The 18231-nt window shown below is 42.7% G+C and overlaps 1 protein-coding gene across 1 annotated transcript in view; it reads right to left on the bottom strand.

The window, feature by feature from the left end:
* Positions 1-525: 525 nt before the first annotated feature.
* The window catches only part of WASL (WASP like actin nucleation promoting factor), a 69554-nt gene continuing 51848 nt past the window's right edge, over positions 526-18231 (bottom strand). Inside the window, exons 6-11 of the mRNA XM_038752102.1 lie at positions 17365-17533; positions 16221-16263; positions 14546-14699; positions 8681-9204; positions 6568-6676; positions 526-3429 (exon numbers count right to left, since the gene is read on the bottom strand). Of these exons, the coding sequence (XP_038608030.1) occupies positions 3368-3429; positions 6568-6676; positions 8681-9204; positions 14546-14699; positions 16221-16263; positions 17365-17533 (1061 nt within the window). The 3' untranslated portion in view covers positions 526-3367. The remainder of the gene's footprint in view (positions 3430-6567; positions 6677-8680; positions 9205-14545; positions 14700-16220; positions 16264-17364; positions 17534-18231) is intronic.

Below are 18231 nucleotides of genomic sequence, written 5' to 3' on the forward strand. Positions count from 1 at the left end.
AATTGCAGCCCGAAGGGCAACCTGGCCCTGAGCGTTGCTGAGGGGCCAAGATGATGAACAGGGTGGAGTGCTGACATTTCTTACTCGGCAGGTTTATAGTAATATTAATAATAATAATAATAGTTTTTGTTAAACGCTTGCTTTGTGCCAAGCACTGTACTAAGCCCTGGGGTGGATTAAACAATTGAGTTGGATACAGTCCCTGCCCCCACATGGAGCTCACATTTTACAGACGGGATAACTGAGGAACAGAGAAGTGAAGTGACTTGCCCAAGGTCTCACAGCAGATGAGATAAGACAAGATAAGAATCTACGACCTTTTCACATCCAGACGCATGCTCTATCCACTATACCAAGCTGCTTGTTTGGTGACACAGAGACTTTCTGGCCACCAACATTACTGGAACGTGAGGTCTTAACTGGTGGCTGGGCCTCTTGCTCTTCCGTTGGAAAATTTCTACCCGAGGGCCCGACCTCCCTCACTCAGTGCCCTGAATGAATCACAAAACTGACTACTTTACACCATTTGGGTCAAATTAATTTTATTATGCTCCATGATGAATTGCCACCAGTGCAATATCCTATTCACTGTACACTTCAAAAAAAAATTCACATACTAAACAAAATTTCAGTTTGATAAATGGAAACTTGGATGATTGAACGTCTTCTATGAATCTCATACGTACAATAAGTGGCTAGCTGATATTGTCTATCACACAGCGTTTGGATACAGAAGCCTCATGCTGGTTTGTTAGATGCGAAGGCTATTTGGACAGTCGTTTAACTAGAGTATATAGCAAGGCTTTCAGACAACACGCAGGGACAGCGGATCAATGCCGTGAAACACTATCTTCTGCCCACAGTGCAAATGGTGGCACTCTGAAGCATGCAGACATGATGCCATTGAAGCCAACCACCACGACTACAGTCTTCATGCCTGAACTGAACGACTGAACTCCTATTTTTTTTTAACCATATGAACTCAGGCTCTGTGCAACATGGAATGGCTGTTCTTCGTTTTGGTAGAGAAAATAAAGCTTAACACCTTCTCTGAGAGGTGGGGGAGAGAGACCCAAACTCAAACCAGAGCGCTCATATGGTTTTCAATACTTTCCCACTTATGGAACTGGGATCCCCTCTCCAGAACAGGGCTGGGGGTTGATGATTAATTATGCAGTGATGTGAGTCACAGAAGTCTTGAACTACCACACAAAGGGCTAAAATTTAAAGATCCTAATCAGGAATGCATCATTGGAGAGATTTCTGGGCCCTGCCCCCACTCTGGAACTGTTCATCATCATCAAAATCATTAATGGGATTTATTGAGTGCTTACCGCGTGCAGGGCACTGTACTAAGCACTTGGGAGGGTACGGTGGAGTTGGCAGATAACGTTCCCTGCTTAGAGTGAGCTTTTATGGTATTAAAACAAGAAAACAAAAATCTGCTCTGTGATGAAATAACTCAGGTCTCCCCCGGCAACTCCCCCGTGCTATTTTCCATGAGCACCTACGCCTAATCTCACTGGTTTAGCAGTTGCCAGCCTCGTTGCCACTGGACTCACTGAGTGCAGGCCACAATAAAAATCAAAGCAAGCGGAAAAGGTTTCTAACAGCAGAGGGCACTGTGAGAGTTATTGCAAGAAACCAAAAAAAAAAATAAGTCTGGAACAGACTCCAGGTGTTTAAATTACTCTTGCAAAGTTAACATTCTCTGAATAACTTAACTTTTTTAATGGTACCACTTACTGCTTTCAGCAACAAAACCTTTTTTTTTCCTTATTTCTGATAACTAGATGCATGATCACTAAAGATTATGAGATAACTGGGTTAGAAACTCAAACCCCTTACCTTGCAGGTCCAGCCTGACAAGGTTACACACCAATACGAGGTTTTGGTCAGTCTGATTTTGGATAGCTTAAAGTTACGTTTGATAATGTGACTATAGTCATGAAATACTTAAGCTACTTTGTGGATTAACTGCATTCTGCAAATGACAATGTGAAAAATGTTGTTTGTCTTTAAATCAGATCATTCTCTACCTCAAATTCACTGTGGCCCAGGAATTAGTGCTGTAGATATTAAACACTCACCTTAGAGCAGATGAGTTTGTTTTATAAAGGCAGGCACCCCAAATTTTACCACCCTACTCCACACACATAATATGAACGTTCAGATCGTGTAAAGAAACACCTTGCCATTTATGTGTTCTACGAAGTTTGAAACGAGAGCCGTTGACCTCAAAGAATCAACCCTTCATTTTCGTCGGGCAGAGCACAGAAGCGGTAGTGTTCACCTCAAACCGTGTGCAGAAAGACAGCCGACATTATCAGATGCGACGGTTTTCTCCCTAGGATCGTCATCCGTGTTGGGTATGCCTTCGGTCTATAAAAGACCAAAACATGACATGACCATTTTCCTTTTCCTAATACACCACTGCCCTCATTTGAAAAGTGAATCGATCACCGCCTCACTGAAGCGGGTATCAAGAACGACCCTTCAATTCAGGGATGCACAGAAGATCCAAAACGGGGAAAACCCCTCAAAACTGGGTTATCACCACAACAGCCACCTAAATTCTGCTGGTTCAGCCCCATCTCTCTTTCAGGAGATAACGATGAAAGGATTCACATCCTTTGCATCAGAACGGTGCCTTCCCCCTTGTTAGGATACCACCCTGCCCTGCAGAAGCCAATCCGATGGGTCACAAGGTTTGAGCTTTCTGATATCCCTGCTAAGTGGGGAACCAGAGGATCGTTGCTCAAGCAGAAGAAGGGGTGTGCAGATGGCGGGTTGAGGTTTGTGGCGATTTTACGCAAAGCCTGTTGCTCAAATTTGAGAAACCGCATCAGTGTCGGGGTGTCTCGAGGACCGTGCAATGTCTCCGCCTCGACATTTGTGAAGCGTTGGGTTCAAAATGGAGGGGCTACAATAAACTAAGGTCTGCATCGCTTAAAAAAAGGATGTCGTGCTATAACTAGGTTTTAATACGAAAATTTAGATACAGAAAAAGTAGGGTATGAAAATAGTGTTTCTCCTTCTTGCATTATAACTAAATTACATTAAGGTTTTTGTCAGTCTCACGCAATACATTTCAACTCCCTCAGTGATGGAATGACACCTATTCACAAGTAAATTGAGCCTCCTGATGTAAACTTGCACACAATCATCTGGGAGTAGCTTTGTAGAAGATTATGACAAACCTTTACAGATTAAATGAGGTATTGCACAGATTAATAAAAAAAGCAAAGGCAACAAAAATATACAGCAAATTGGTAGAACATTTACATGATCATTTTACAGAATTCAAAGACGGAAAGTAGTGTTTAGTATTTCACCTGAAAAAATATATATATATAATATATATCGATCAATCTTCCCATTCGTCATCATCTTCAAAATCTTCTTCATCATCTTCATCCTCATCCTCATCTAGAACAAGAAAACAAGCAAGTGAATATTCACTTCTGGAGTACAAACGAGATGGCACAAAAATTTCCTTGCTGGGTGATTTCTGTTTTCATCAGCAAACACAGAGTTTTCTTCTGCGGCAGCTTCACTCCGACCGCTAAAAAGCTGAAGTAGTTTGTTGGTTACAAAAACAAAATGGGCACCTTGAAACCAAGGAACATCTATATTAATTCTGTTGTATTGCTATCTCCCAAGTGCTTAGTACAGTGCTCTGTACAGTAAGTTCTCAATAAATAAATATAATTGACTTGTGAGCAGGGAAAAAAAATGCTAAGGAAGGGAAAAGTAATTTCCTGGGCACCCATTTCTTCTCCATGTGGCCAGGGCCGTCTGACAGGCCATGGGTGTGGAAACTGCTGGGCTTCCATCTGCTGGAATATGGTGTCACTGCAGGGATGGGGACGGGAAATACAATTCTTCCAAGGCTTTGTGAGTTTGTTTAAGGATTTTTTTGCTAAGACTCAAAAGAAAGTGGCATTATTTCCTGACAAAAATTCACAGGGAGGAATGTGTCTGGTAGTTCCTCTGCAAGAGAGGGAAAAATATCTCTTCAGTGTTAGGTCCAGCCTGCCTTGTTGTTAGGCTCGATTCCTGTTCTCAACACCCACTGCAGTGGTGGCTAACCCTAACTGACATTATCTAACAAAGGCCAGGGCAAAATGAATCAGTGGGACTCTGACTGATGTTGTGCTGACCTGCACCCACCTCTGCCCCTTTAATAACCTATTTCTGTGTTAAAGAAAACACATTCTGGTCCAGGGCTCTCACTTAATAATGGATCTGACCCTCCAGAAGGAAATGGGTCTTGAAGGACCTGCCTCCCTAAAACACATTGAACAATTCGCGTAAATGTACAACAATCTGTGAGTGTGTTAAACTTTGCTAAAACTAAGCCCAATCACAAAATATTTCCACTTCTGCTTTTAGTTTAAATTTTATCTGAATAAGGTAATCAGGGTTTAAAATACAGTCAGTTCTTCTGTACCGTGTATTTTCCTTATGTGTTTTAGATGGAACCACATTGAGAATTTCCCTCCACCCTGCCTGGCCACGGTGCAAGGCAGTTCTGGAAGAAATGGATTTGTGCATGCATGCAGTGGCAATCGAGGAGACAGTACCCTAACACAAGCTTCTATGAACATGAGGCTCTTCAGAAACTCAGTCCTCATGTTATAGAAGGAGAACTGAAAGTCCTTAACAAGGAAAGAGAATTACCCTGGGTGGTGGTATTTACCACCAGAGGCTGAAACTACACTAAAGGGCTAAATGGTTTTCATTTTGATCCAATATGGGAAGACCCATTCACTAAAGGGGGTGGGAGAGGTAAAGGGTTGAAGCGAGTCCTGAGAACTGCCCCTCTGCCCCTGAGCCTTCCAGGAGAGGAGGTGATTGTGCCCAGGGAGAAACACACATACATGGGCTTTCAATACATTCAGACTGATAGGCAGCCAGTGGGCTTTAGAGAGGACATTAACCCTCTGAACTGTATCCAGAGTGCCTTGCTAGTTGTACTTGGGTGGTTTGGGGCAGTTGGGCTTTTTCCGTGTGTCTTATATTGTGAGTTTCTTGAAGATGGAGACATACCCGCTAAAATCTCCTTAAAATTTCCCCTGCTCCTCTCCAGTCCCTCCCTTCTCTATCCCTCCTCTATTCTCCAAATACACCCACTCCCTCGGAGAACTCATTTGTTCCCATGACATCAATTATTAAATCTACGTCTCCAGACGTGATCTTTCTCACTTCTCTGATGGTCTCGTATTTCCTCCTGACTTCAGGACATCTCTACTTGGATGTCCTAGCAACACTTCAAAATTAGCACTGTCCAAAACAGAACTCCTCATTTTCCACCCAAACCCGGTATTCCCCGACTTTCCCATCGCTGTACACAGCACTACCATCCCTCCCTGTCTCAAAAGCTCACAGTGCACCTTGGCCTTATTCTTGACTCATCTCTCTCATACAACTCACATATTCAATTTGTCATCAAATCCTCTCGGTTCAGTCTTCGCATTGCTAAAATCCACACTTTCCTCTCCATCCAAACTGCTACCATGTTAATCCAAGCACTTATCCTATTAGTTGATTACTGCATCAGCCTCCTTGCTGACCTCCCTGCCTCCTGACTCTCCTCACTCCAGTCCATATTTCACTCTGCTGCCTGGTCACTTTTCTACAAAACCACTCAGCCCATGACTTCCCCACTCCTCAAGAACCTCCGCTGGTTGCCCACTGACATCCTCAGACAAACTCCTTACCATTGGCTTTAAATCACCTTGCCTCCTTCCTCCCTGATTTCCCATCACAACCCAGCTCACACCCTTCAACCCTCTAAAGCCAACCTACTCACTGTACCTCGATCTCGCCTACTTTGTGGCCGATCCCTCACCCACATCCTGGAACTCCTTCCCTCTTTTTATCCAATGGATAATCACTCTGCCCACCTTCAAAGACTTATTAAAAGTGCATCTTCTCCAAGAGGCCTTCTCCAACTAAGCCCTCATTTCCTCTTCTCCCACTCTGTTGCCTTTGCACTTGGATTTTCACTCTTTATTCACCCCACCCTCAGCCCCACAGCACTTACGCACATACCCAAGATTTATTTATTTATATTAATGTCTGCCTCCCCCTCTAGACTTTAAGGTCATTGTGGGCAGGGAACGTGTTTACCAACTCTGTCATGCTGTACTCTCCCAAGCACTTACTGCAATGCTCTGTACACAGAAAGTGCTCAGTCAGTACTATTGACAGACACTGACAATCAAGAAGGAAGGGGGACTGGGGCTTGGTGAAGCAGGTTGATCTCCAAGTGCCATCTCCAAGCCCCAAGAAGCTTCTGATTGTTCCTTTTTCTAAAGGGAGGGTCCCAACTGTCCCTCCAACCACTCCCTCACAACCCTTCAGAGCACCACCCCCCAACCTCCACAAGTCTAACTCCTCAACTCCTCTGCAGTCCTCACTTCCAAATATCTGAATCTGGGGATTTGAAAGGACTCTTGAGTACTCACCGGTAAGGTTGGAGGACTTACAAACAAGTCCTGTGTGGAAAAGCAGTTACAGGGGACAAACTCCCCTCAACAAGAAAGTTTCCAGCAAACATACCTGAAGAATGAATGGCTTTGCTCCTTTTCTGCATCACTTCCATTAATGCCCCCACAATTCCTGAGGTGGGTGCTGGGGTGGGTGGTGCAGACTCTTGGCCATCAGATACCTTGGGAACGGAAAGACAACAAAATGCAGTGGTGTTCATGGAACAAAGAGCCTTTAGGGCCCCAGGATCCATCCTTGATTCATTTCAAAATGGAGACTTTGAAAAGAGGAGTGGCAGCGAGGAAAAGAACCATGGTACCGCTACCTCTCATATTCAACACCATCTCCCTCTCATTCTTTTCCCTCAAATGCAACTGCCTCTATTCTGGTGCATTAACAACCTTTTATAAACTCCTCGTATTGCTCACAAACAGATGGCTGCATTTTGGCAAGTCCCCTATCCCCTAATTCGATAATAATACCTGGCTTTGCAGTCAAACTGCTTTTATTCCTCTCCAGTATCCAAAGCTGTGGCTATTGGCAGGTAATTGCATAAATGCTATCAGGGACCAACTATTTATCAATCCAGAGATGATACTAAGACCACTTCCTACTTAAAAACCCACAGTGCATTTAACCTTCTTAAGAGAAGCTATCAAAGTCTACTCATTAAAAAAAAATAGTGTTTTGCTGACAAGTCACTGCAAACGCATAACAATTTCATCGACAAAAAGTCAGATTTCCATCTGACCACCTTTCAAAGCATAGCTAATATCTAACTCTTGGGCAAGTGTAGCTATTAGGAAAGTGCTTTGATCTTCTGCAAAACATATACTTAAATGAATCTATAAATAATAAATGTACCAACTGCTATTTCATCTTTTATCAAAGGCTCCAGCGTGCCTACTGCACTTTTAAACCTTTATACTCAGCGAGACAATAATATCCTTTATCCAATATCCACTTTCCAAAGAGGCAAAGAGAAGGGCAGAGAGGAGGAGTGGGAAGGGCAGAGAAAAGGAGGGAGAAGAGCAGAGAAGAGGAGAAGGAGGAGGAGGAAAAGGAGGAGAAGGAGGAGGAGAAGAAGGAGGGGGTGAAAGGGCAGAGAGAAGAGGAGGGAGAAGGGTAGAGAGGAGGAGGAGGAAAAGGGCAGGGGGGTGGGGGGAGAGGAGGAGAGGGAGGCTGTGGTCCTGGAAAAGCACTGCTGTGACTGGGAAAAGTGAGAGATTGGTCTTGGATTTTGTTTGACTGGTGACCTTAGGGCAACATACCCGACTTATTTACAAATGGTAAAATCTTGTTGGCATAATTTAGTAGGTCATCTGAAAATCTGGTCCAGGAATTCTGATATGAACAGTTTCTTCTTGTTTCTTAATCATAATCATTTTGATCTTGGGTAAGTTGTTTAATTTCTCTGTGCCCTAGTTCCCTCAGCGGTGAAATGGGGATTCAAGACCTTCTCTCCCTCCTACTTAGACCGTGAACCTCACCTAGGACAAAGACTGTATCTACCTTAATTATCCTGTGTGTAGCCCAGCACTTAGTACATAGTAAGTGCTTAACAAATACTCTATTACAGTCTTTTTTGGGGGTGAGACTGTTCATTTTTAAGTCCATTCTACATAATAGTAATAATAATAATAATAGTGGTATTGAGTGCTTCCTATATGCCATGCACTGTTCTGCATGTTGGAGCAGATGGGATTAGAGTGGACACAATCCCTGTCCCATGAGGGGCTCATAGTCTAAGTAGGAGGAAAAACAAGTATTGAATCCCTATTTTACAGATGAAGAAACGAGGCACCAAGAAGTGACTTGCCCAAGGTCCTCTGGCTCCAAGCCTCATGCTCTTTCCACTAGGCCATGCCACCACCCAGGACCAAGTAGCTTATCTGAGCCCTGATTTCATTTGTCTCCCCGTCTAGCCTGTAAGCTCATTGTGGGCAGGGAATGTGTCCGTTTATTGTTATACTGTACTCTCCCAAGTGCTTAGTACAGTTCTCTGCACACGGTAAGCACTCAACAAATACGGATGAATGAATGCATGAATGAATGTATTCATAGTGCCAGCTTCTCCTGCGGCCGGGAAGAATTCAAAAACCAAGGCAAGTTCCTATCACACTGGCAAACTCCTTCGATGCTCCGTTATCACTGGCAATGAGACGAAGAAAGCGGAAATACTTACAGACTTCAGCTGAATACCCTGCCGAATCTGGTCTAACAGCGCATCTCTCCCCGAGCAGGATACTGGTCGGCTATTGTGTTCCACTTTCTTCAACTGGGCACCCTCTCTAATTTGATCTAGAAGAGCGGCCTTGTTCCCCACTGGTGCTGGGAGTTGATGGTCCCCATCGGATGGAAGGCCAGGGGGAGGAGGTGGCCCTGGAGGGGGTGGCGGGGGTGGCGGCGGGGGCGGAGCAGCCGAGCCCACCGCCGACAGGGGTGGTGGCGGGGGCGGGGGGCCTGAGGGTGCTGAGGCGGGGTGGGCGGGAGGGGGTGGAGGGTACATCCTGTTAGGAGGAGGTGGTGGAACTGCGGCCCCAGGCCTGGAGGGGGGTGGCGGGGGAGGGGCTGCTGTGGGAGCTCTTGAAGGAGGAGGGGGAGGGGGAGCCCCCCGACCCCTAGCAGGGGGCAGGGGAGGACCTGAGCTATGGGGCGGGGGAGGTGGAGGCGGGGGTCCTCCCCTTGAGGGTGGAGGCGGTGGCGGTGCTGAAATGAAAACAGAAAGAGAGAGCATGTCTGTACCCAGATGGACATCAAAAACCAGATCGCAACCAACGTGCAGGGGAACAGTCGACCCGAATCAGAGGCAGAAAGGAGGCTTCTCTTCTTCACAGACTAGTCCTACTGCTCCCACTAAAGGTCCAGCTCCAGGACCATTTCCTCCTTCTTCAAAATAGAAAAAAAAAATAGGGAAACTGGATGGTAGTAATGATGGAAATCTAGAGTTATTACTTGTAGGTAGAGAGGAAGGAAAGTTTTCCCAGGTTTCGGCAGGTATGAACAAAGCATTCAAGCCAAGAGACGTAAACGCACAGCAGCAGATTTAAAAATCTATCCTACGTCTTTAAACCGTATGTCGCCCCAACCTTAAAAAAAAAAAAAAGACAATCAACTGTGCTTGGTTTCTTACTGGATTCAACTTAGAAGCAGAATCAAAAGGTCAGTTCATAGTGATGCGTACGGATTTAGTTGTGTGCCTATATAGACTACCCTGCTAAACTCGCGGTATTTTAAATCCATAATTTCTTGTTCAGTTTTGTCTTAGTTTTATACCATCTTGTGTTCCTTTTAAAAAAAAAATATTTCCTAAGCTTGTGCTATGTACCTGGCCCTGTACTAAGGTCTGGGCTAGATAACAACTAATCAGTTTGGGTATAGTCCCTGTCCCACGTGGGGCTCAAAGTCTTAATCCCCACTTTAGAGATGCAGTAACAGGCACAGAGAAGTGAATTTACTTGCCCAAGGTGGCATGGCAGACAATTGGGGGGTAGCAGGATTAGAACCCAGCTCCCTCTGACTCCGCAAAATTTGATTTAGAAAGGGAAATAATTTTAGATGAGGGAAGAATTGAGCCCATAATCTGCAATGAGATGCTTGGAATATGAAATTAAATTCTACAGGCTACCCTCAGTTCTTATGAGGAGAGGGAGGCTAATGCAAAGGCATGCCAAACTACGCACAGGATAATGCTAGTCCTCAAGGAATACACGTTAGCAGCAGTCATCTCTCTGTCCACCTTCCCCGAGTCCAATAAGACACATATAAAGGTGGTTTTCTCATCATGTGCATTTTCACTACACATTTGGCTCAAACACTGTGCATGCAATAGGGGCCACTGTGAGTGCTGCCACACCAAATTTGCTGTGTGGTATTTGGGCTGTTTGCAGTGCCTGATGCTATTCTCACTTTTGTTTCCTACTCTGATGACCCGTAAGCACTTCTGTTCCAAAGGAGCAAGTCCTTCATTGATTGCAGGGCTCCCTACTGTTCTATCTGTAACATTTGTCTTCTAGTTTTCAGCTAAGGTACAGCATTGTTTGATGCTTTGTTTGACTGAATCCTTAAAATGTTTCCTCTGTGCCTGCTTTCCCTTTCCCAATTTCAGCTCACCATGCAGTATCTGTTTGAGTGTGCTACTGCTGCCTCATCTCCAGTGCAGTTCGTTCGTTCACTCATTCAATCGCATTTATTGAGTGCTTACTGTGTGCAAAGGATTGTACTAAGCACTTGGGAGAGTACAGTACAACAAAACACACATTCCCTCACCACAACGAGCTCAAAGTCTTGAGGCGGAGACAGACACCTATATACATAAATATGCAAATTACAGATAGGAACATATGTGCTCTACATGTATATGACATATACATATGTACAGTTGGCACGTACAGCTTCAATGTGGGAGACTGACTTTGTTGAAGGACTTCACTGCTCGTGATCCTGTCTTGCCATTTTAACAAAATACCTATCCCTAGTTGGGGGCTGGTCTATTTTTTCCCTCTCTTACCCCATGAAGTAAACTTGATGTTACTGAGCTCCTTGTAATTCATTGCTGGTACCCAGCTTAATGGGGGCCCCGCCTGATCCTCTCTTTGGACTTCAGCAGAGGGTTAATGTGACACAGTTATCTCTCAGACCCTCCAATCTCCTACGTAAAAATGCCCAACCTTCTCTCATTCAAAAACACCACACATTCAAGTAGTGGGACTCAAGCACCTCAGATAACCTTTTTGGGCTTTTGGTGCAGTTCTACCTCATCCACTGCCTGAGGTTTTACTTTCATTATTTCCCTGGAGTTTACCCCAGAGAATACAGGTTCACATTTGTTCCACCTGCTGGGTGCCAATTCCCATAATAAAAATAATAGGAATAGGCTTAGATAATGTAAGATGAAGCTTTAATAACCCATAGGGCGCATTTCCTTTCTCTTTTCCCCTCTGCGGTCCTAGACTAAATGAGTACTAGATCTCCACTGCACTTTCAAGTTAAATGTTCACTGGCATTAATTTAATGTTATATTGAACACACGGGACATATCTAGTCTGCCTGTATAGCTGCATTTCACTTTAAGCACCCTGGTGCCCATCAGATGATTCTCAACATCTTTGTGTTTTTCAGAAGCTACGAGATTTTCATGAAAGCTGGGCAATCCTCGCTTTTTTTTCTAAATATGCCAAGCTGAATGAATTTGATTCATTATTGTCTTTATAACCCATACAGTCTTGAAAATGATGAAAAGTAGGGCCTATGTTTACGTTGTATGCATTACATGCCTTAATCATTCAGTAAACTTGGAAATTTGTCACCAGTATGTCTGATGTTTACACGAAGACTAGAAGATAGAAGGAAAAAGAACACAGAAAAAAAAGGGGGATGGGAGGGAAATAAACAAAGCTCATGCCAGGCCTTAGAATTACAATGTGAAAGAGCAAGGCCATAAGATGGGCAGTTGAAAGAAAAAGTCATATATGTTTGCATGCAAAAGTAGAAATCTGCTAAACAAAAATTACATACCACCAAAAGAATGGCTGACTACCTTACGGACTGTCAATGCTGTACAACTAAAAGAAAAAAAGTCACTGTGTGCCAGAAAAGAAAAACAAAAGTAGACCTCAGATTTTTTAAAAAGAAATGAATCAAAAGGCAAATAAGGAAAGAGCTAGAAAATAACAAGCAAGCAAAGAAAAAATTTACCAATTTAGCTTAGTAAAATGAAAGATACAAAAATAAAAATAGCCCCAAACGGAACCAAAAAAAGGTTTATCAATGAGAACGTTCACGGAAAAAGAGAAAACCAAGGGTAATTAGAATATCAAGCCTGACTGTGACTAAAAAAAACCACAATAAACTCAGAAAATCTTAAAATAAAAAGATGTACGTTCATGCCGATATGAATTTTTCTTTGAAATGGGTTCTCAAAATAAATGGGGAAATCACCCTTCAAGCAGCACTCAAAACCAAGATGCAGGCAAACATGATGGAAAAAACACACAAAATCCATGACCCTATGATACACCACAGCAGGAGCACCTGGTGTCCTCACACACAGCACTGTGAGCCTCTACATGTGAAGAATTCTATATTTACAATGGTTACAACTGGTCAGAATTAGTGCGCTGCTATGCATAAAATTTAAATTTCTTGCTCAGACTACTAAATGGTTAAAAAAATTAAGATTGGGATAAGTAATTTGTTAATTTTTCCTTCAGAGATTTCATAATCATTTATTAACTTAACTAAACCTGGTTCCATTGCTCATCTCGGAAATCTGGGCCTGAAAACAGTGGACTGGGGGCAATTTTTTTATGAAAGGACACACGCAATAACAACATGCATGTTTGAGAGAAACAGGAGTCAAATATCATCCCACATACATACCACTCCAACATGGTGGACCTGGAGAACAAACATAATGAGCTTTTCTACGAAAATGTTCAGGCCATATTTTCCCACTCTTCAAAAACCTCCAGTGGCTGCCCACCTATCTCCACAAACAGAAAATTCCTTACCATTAGCTCTAAAGCATACAATCATCTTGTCCCCTCCTAACTCACCTCACTGCTCCCCTACTACAACCCAGCCTTCACACTTCACTCCCTGATGCTAACTTTCTCACTTTACCTCATTCTCATCTATCTCGATGCTGACCTCTTGCCCACATCTTACCTCTGGCCTGGAATGCCCTCTCTATTCAAATCCAACAATTACTCTCCCCGCTTTCAAAGTCTTATTGAAGTCACATCTTCTGCAAGAGGCCTTCCCTGATTAAGCCCTCTTTTCCTTTTCTTCAACTCTCTTCTTCGTCACCCTGACTTGCTCCCTTTATTCATCACTCCCAGCCCCAAAGCACTTACATACATATCTGCAATTTATCTGCTTATATTAATGTCTGCTCCCCCTCTGGACGGTAAGCTCATTCGGGCAGGGAATGTGTCTGTTATATTGTACTCTCCCAAGTGCTTAGTACAGTGCTCTGCACACAGTAAGTGCTAAATAAATACGATTGACTGACTGACATGATCCTGGCCCTCAGGGACCTTACAATCTAGTGGGGGAGGCAGAAACTGAAATGAAGTAATGGGGGAGGGAAGCAGCAGAATTTAAAAATATATACATTAAATGCTAGATAAGCAAAAGGATCGGGTGAGTACCCACATGCTTTGGGGAAGTGTGGGAGGGGAAGACTCAAGTGCATAGGTGACACGCAAGAGTTTAAGTGGCAGTAAGGGGGAAATGGGGTGTGGAGATGACAGACTGATCAGGGGAGGCCTTCTGAAGGAGATGTGATTTTAGAAGGGCTCTGAAAATGGACAGATCAGCGGTTTGCCAAATGTGAAGGGGAAGGGAGTTTCATCAAGGATGGAGGATGTGAGCAAGGTTCCTGCAAAATGAAACAAGACTTAAAAGCAAGTTCGTGGAACACCCTCAGCTACTCTACTATAATAACAATGCTGTTTATAAGGTGCTTACTACGAGGCAAGAACTGTTTAAGACAAAGAACTGGCATTTTTATCTTCACTTTACAATTGAGGAAACTATAGTACAGAGAAAGTAAGTGATTTCCACAGTCACATGGCAGCCAAATGGAGGAGCCAGGACAAGAACCCAAGTTTCCTGACTTCCAGACACATGCTCTTTCCACGTATTTATTTGTTTCCTGCAAGGTTAAGAAAAACCCTGTAGGAGGCCTAGCAGAAAGAACACGATCCTGGGAATTGGGGAACCTGAGTTCTAATTCTGGCTCTGCCGCTTGCCTACTGTGTGAACTTGGGAAACTCTGTGAAAATGAGGATATGACACCTGTTTTCCCTCCATCTTAGACTATGAGACCCATGTGCCTGGTCTGCTTAACTTGTATATACCCTTGAGCTTAGCAATGTTTGACAGGTACCACAATCATTACTTGTTAATTATAATTATTAATCCATGGCTTTTACAGAAATTCAAAAGCTGACACTTCTAAATTAGAGAGAACTCTCAAAGCTCCCTCTTCCTCCCAAGCACAAAATGAAACAGAACAATTTCTAATTCAGGATAAACAACTTACCTTGCCTGCGCAGCTCATTTTTAACAGCTTCTACCCCTCCTGTTTTTTCAATGAAGTCATAGATGACTTTTGATGTTTCTTTGTCTTTCAGTTGCGCCTCTGAGATTCCACACATATCAAAAAGATTCTTCAATTCTGGGTCCAAATTATTCAACTACAAGAGATATAAGGGTTCATTAAAAAATTACTAGCAGGATGAAATTAAGTGTTTCTATTAGAATGCTTATCTACATTCCTCATTTTACTTAGATCAATTATTCAATCAGTGGTATTTATTGAGTTTACTATGTGCAGAACACTGTACTAAGTACTTGGGAAAGTACAATACAACAGAGTTGTAGACACAATAAATGCCCACAAGGAGCTTACAGGCAAATTAGATAGTCAATTGTATTTGTAAACTGAAATCCATGGTCTATCCATCCTTTTTCATTCCTTGGCCCAGATCTCTCCTCTCCTCAAACCCCTCCACTGCCTTCCTGTCTCTCTTCAAATCAAACAAAAACTCTTCACAATTGGCTTCAAGGTTTTCCACCATCTTACCCCAAGCTACCCATCTGCTTTCTTTACTGGCTATTTCCCAATACACTCTTTGTTCTTCCCAAGCCAATGAAAAGTTCTAAGGCCCAATTTATTTCAGGAAATTCACTTTCCCTTCACAACCTGTCATTCGCTTTCCTAAAGGGTGCACTCAGCTAACTGTTATTTACCAATGGAATGGGAACAGGGATAGCATTGGCTACATGAAATCCAGGGATATTCCAGAAACCTTGTTTTCACCAACAATTTCAAATGTCTTCCCTGTGCAAGCCTCTTTACAAGAGCTGTTAAACAAGGAGAAAAGGGGCTGGTTCTGCTTCTTTTCCTTGGAAACCAAGCACCTCTAGTAAAATACCAATAGGTTTTAAATGGCCAAAGACAGGTAAGGGAAGGAAGGTAAGCACAGGGCTTGGAAAAATTAACTGCAGAGTAATGAAGAGATTGCTAGACTTCTTCTGGGCAACATCATTTTCCACTTCATTAAATCAGTAGCTCACATGGTCTGATTTTTTATGGTGTTTGTTAAGCTCTTACTGTGTGTCAAGCTCTACGCTGGGGTAGATACAAATTTATCAGGTTGGACACAGTCCCTGTTCCACATGGGGCTCACAGTCTAAACTGGCAGGAGTAGGATTTAATCCCCAATTACAGATAAGGTAATAAATACAGAAAAGTTAAGTGACTTGCCAAAGGTCACACAGAAGACATTATTATTATTATTATTATTATTATTATTATTATTATTATTAGCTGTGATTAGAAGTCAGGTCCTTTGACTCCCAAGTCCAGTCTTTCCACTAGGCCACATGGCTTCTAATTTTCTCTTACCTTAAAATAAAAATCCAGACTTTTAGAAAGCCAATGGAATCAAATAAGAGGTTGCAATGGGCGCTTCCTTGAAGAAAAGGGGCACAGTTGGCAAAAGGATCACCAGTGAAGCTCCAAAAAATGAGTAGTGCTGTTTCAAATCAAGAACGGCCTGTCAACCTTTTCTGAATTTGTCCCCTAAGGAGAACACAATTCTAGCTCATGTAAATAAATCCTGGAACTCATAATTAAAAAAAGCTAAATATGGAGCAAAACACTCCCACACCAGTCTAAAAGAACAGCTTGCACATCTCGAAAAGCTACTTACATCAAAACCTGTGTTGGGGTCCCAGCCAACATGTCCAATGTGTCTAGAAGTTGGGAAAAAGAAAAAAAAATGCTTCACAAAGCATTTAAAAGTCCTACAAGGAATCTTGAATTTTATTTGTAAATTTGGCCTAAATTCTGCTTAATTTGAAACAAGAAAGAAGAAAAACCACTAGAAAAATCAGATCGATTGGTACAACTTGTCAACTGGTTGGCCAGATTCAGACCCACTACAAACTGGAGTAATGAGAAGGAAGAAATCTGCTGTGGGTGCATGCTGAAGGTGGAAGGTTTACTAAATTATCATTCACCCTGATGTAAAGTCAGAAGCTAGAGAGACAAAGAGAGGATGACAGAGGAGGGGCAAAACGGAAAGACACAGAGCTCTTTAGTGTTTGTGGAATCAGAACGTGAAGTTGGAGATGCCTTTGCTCAATCAATGGTATCTATTGAGTGCTCACTATGTACATTTGGAAGAGTACAATACAATAGGGTTGGCAGACATAATCCCTGCCCTCAAGGAGCTTACAATCTAGTCATCATACGATCAAAGAGGTTGAAGATGGAGGGTAATCATTTTACCTGTTGGCTTACAGAAGAGACAAATAAGTAGACAGTGCTTAGTACAGTGCTTTGCACAAAGTGCTCAATAATAATAATAACAATGGCATTTATTAAGTGCTTACTATGTGCAAAGCACTGCTCTAAGCACTGGGGAGGTTGAAAGGTGATCAGGTTATCCCAAAGGGGGCTCACAGTCTTAATCCCCACTTTACAGATGAGGGAACTGAGGCCCAGAGAAATTAAGTGACTTGCCCAAAGTCACACAGAGGATAATTGGCAGAGCCGGTATTTGAACCCATGACCTCTGACTCCAAAGCCCGTGCTCTTTCCACTGAGCCACACTGCTTCTCCTATTGCTCAATCAATATGATTGAATGAACAGACAGGTAGATAGAGAGAGAGGCTTTGTGGAGCTCTGATGATGTAATATTCCCATAGTAACAAGACAAGTGAGTTAGACATCAGAGAATCCTTTCACACAGAACTCCTGACTTTCCAACCAACAGTAAAGTCTAAATCAATTTTTACTCAGAGCAGTACAAAGCGAGAAATACTTGAGATTACTGAAGAAATACCCTTACTGGAAATTGCTGGGTGTTCCGATGTCTGCCTTGGTCAATCTCTTCTTTTTAGCTTTTCCTTTCTTCTTTTCTTTGGTGTGGGAAATGTTGTTGACTTGTGGATTATAAAATCTATTGGTTGTGATTTCTGGATTCTTGATGTCAACAGTTGCCATTGGTAGATTTGGACCTGCGATCAATCCAAAATAAGTCAAAAGCAACTGAGCCAGACCGAAATTTTGGTTTAACTTGATGACAGATTCACATGCCTGCTGCATTTCAAAGAGGGGTATAGTGTCTACTGCCTAACTGGGAAGGCATCATAACCTTTCTTGAGTTATTATTCTAATAAATAACCCCTTTAGACAAAAGCGGGAAAATAGTTGAAGAGAAAGATAATTATCAAATCAAGTCTAAATGAAAGCTGGAGCTGTCACTTTTCATGAAACGGCAAATACATTTTTTTGAACTTAACTCTCAGTAACTCTTGTACTTTACATAATGAAACATTCTGTGCCAAGTCCCTTTGCAAAGCTTGAAAAAGAGATTAGAACTCTTCGGGAGTTTTATGAGTGTTGGTATTTGGAAATAAATATAAACCCTAAACTATTAAGTGTCTTTTATGAAAGGTCTACGAAGTGTAGGGGTGGATACAAGCAAATCAGTCTGAACATAGCCCCTGTCTCACGTGGGGCTCACAGTCTCAATCACCATTTTACAGATGAAGTAACTGAGGCATAGAGAAATGAAGTGACTTGCTCGAGGTTAAACAGCACACAAGTGGCAGAGCCAGGATTAGAACCCATGACCTTCTGACTCCCAGCCCTGCGATCTACCCACTATGCCATGCTGCTTCTCAATAACTGAGCTCTGGCAATGATGAAGGGT

This window comes from Tachyglossus aculeatus, chromosome 10 (genome assembly GCF_015852505.1).
Source record: "Tachyglossus aculeatus isolate mTacAcu1 chromosome 10, mTacAcu1.pri, whole genome shotgun sequence".
In the NCBI taxonomy this organism is placed as follows: domain Eukaryota; kingdom Metazoa; phylum Chordata; class Mammalia; order Monotremata; family Tachyglossidae; genus Tachyglossus; species Tachyglossus aculeatus.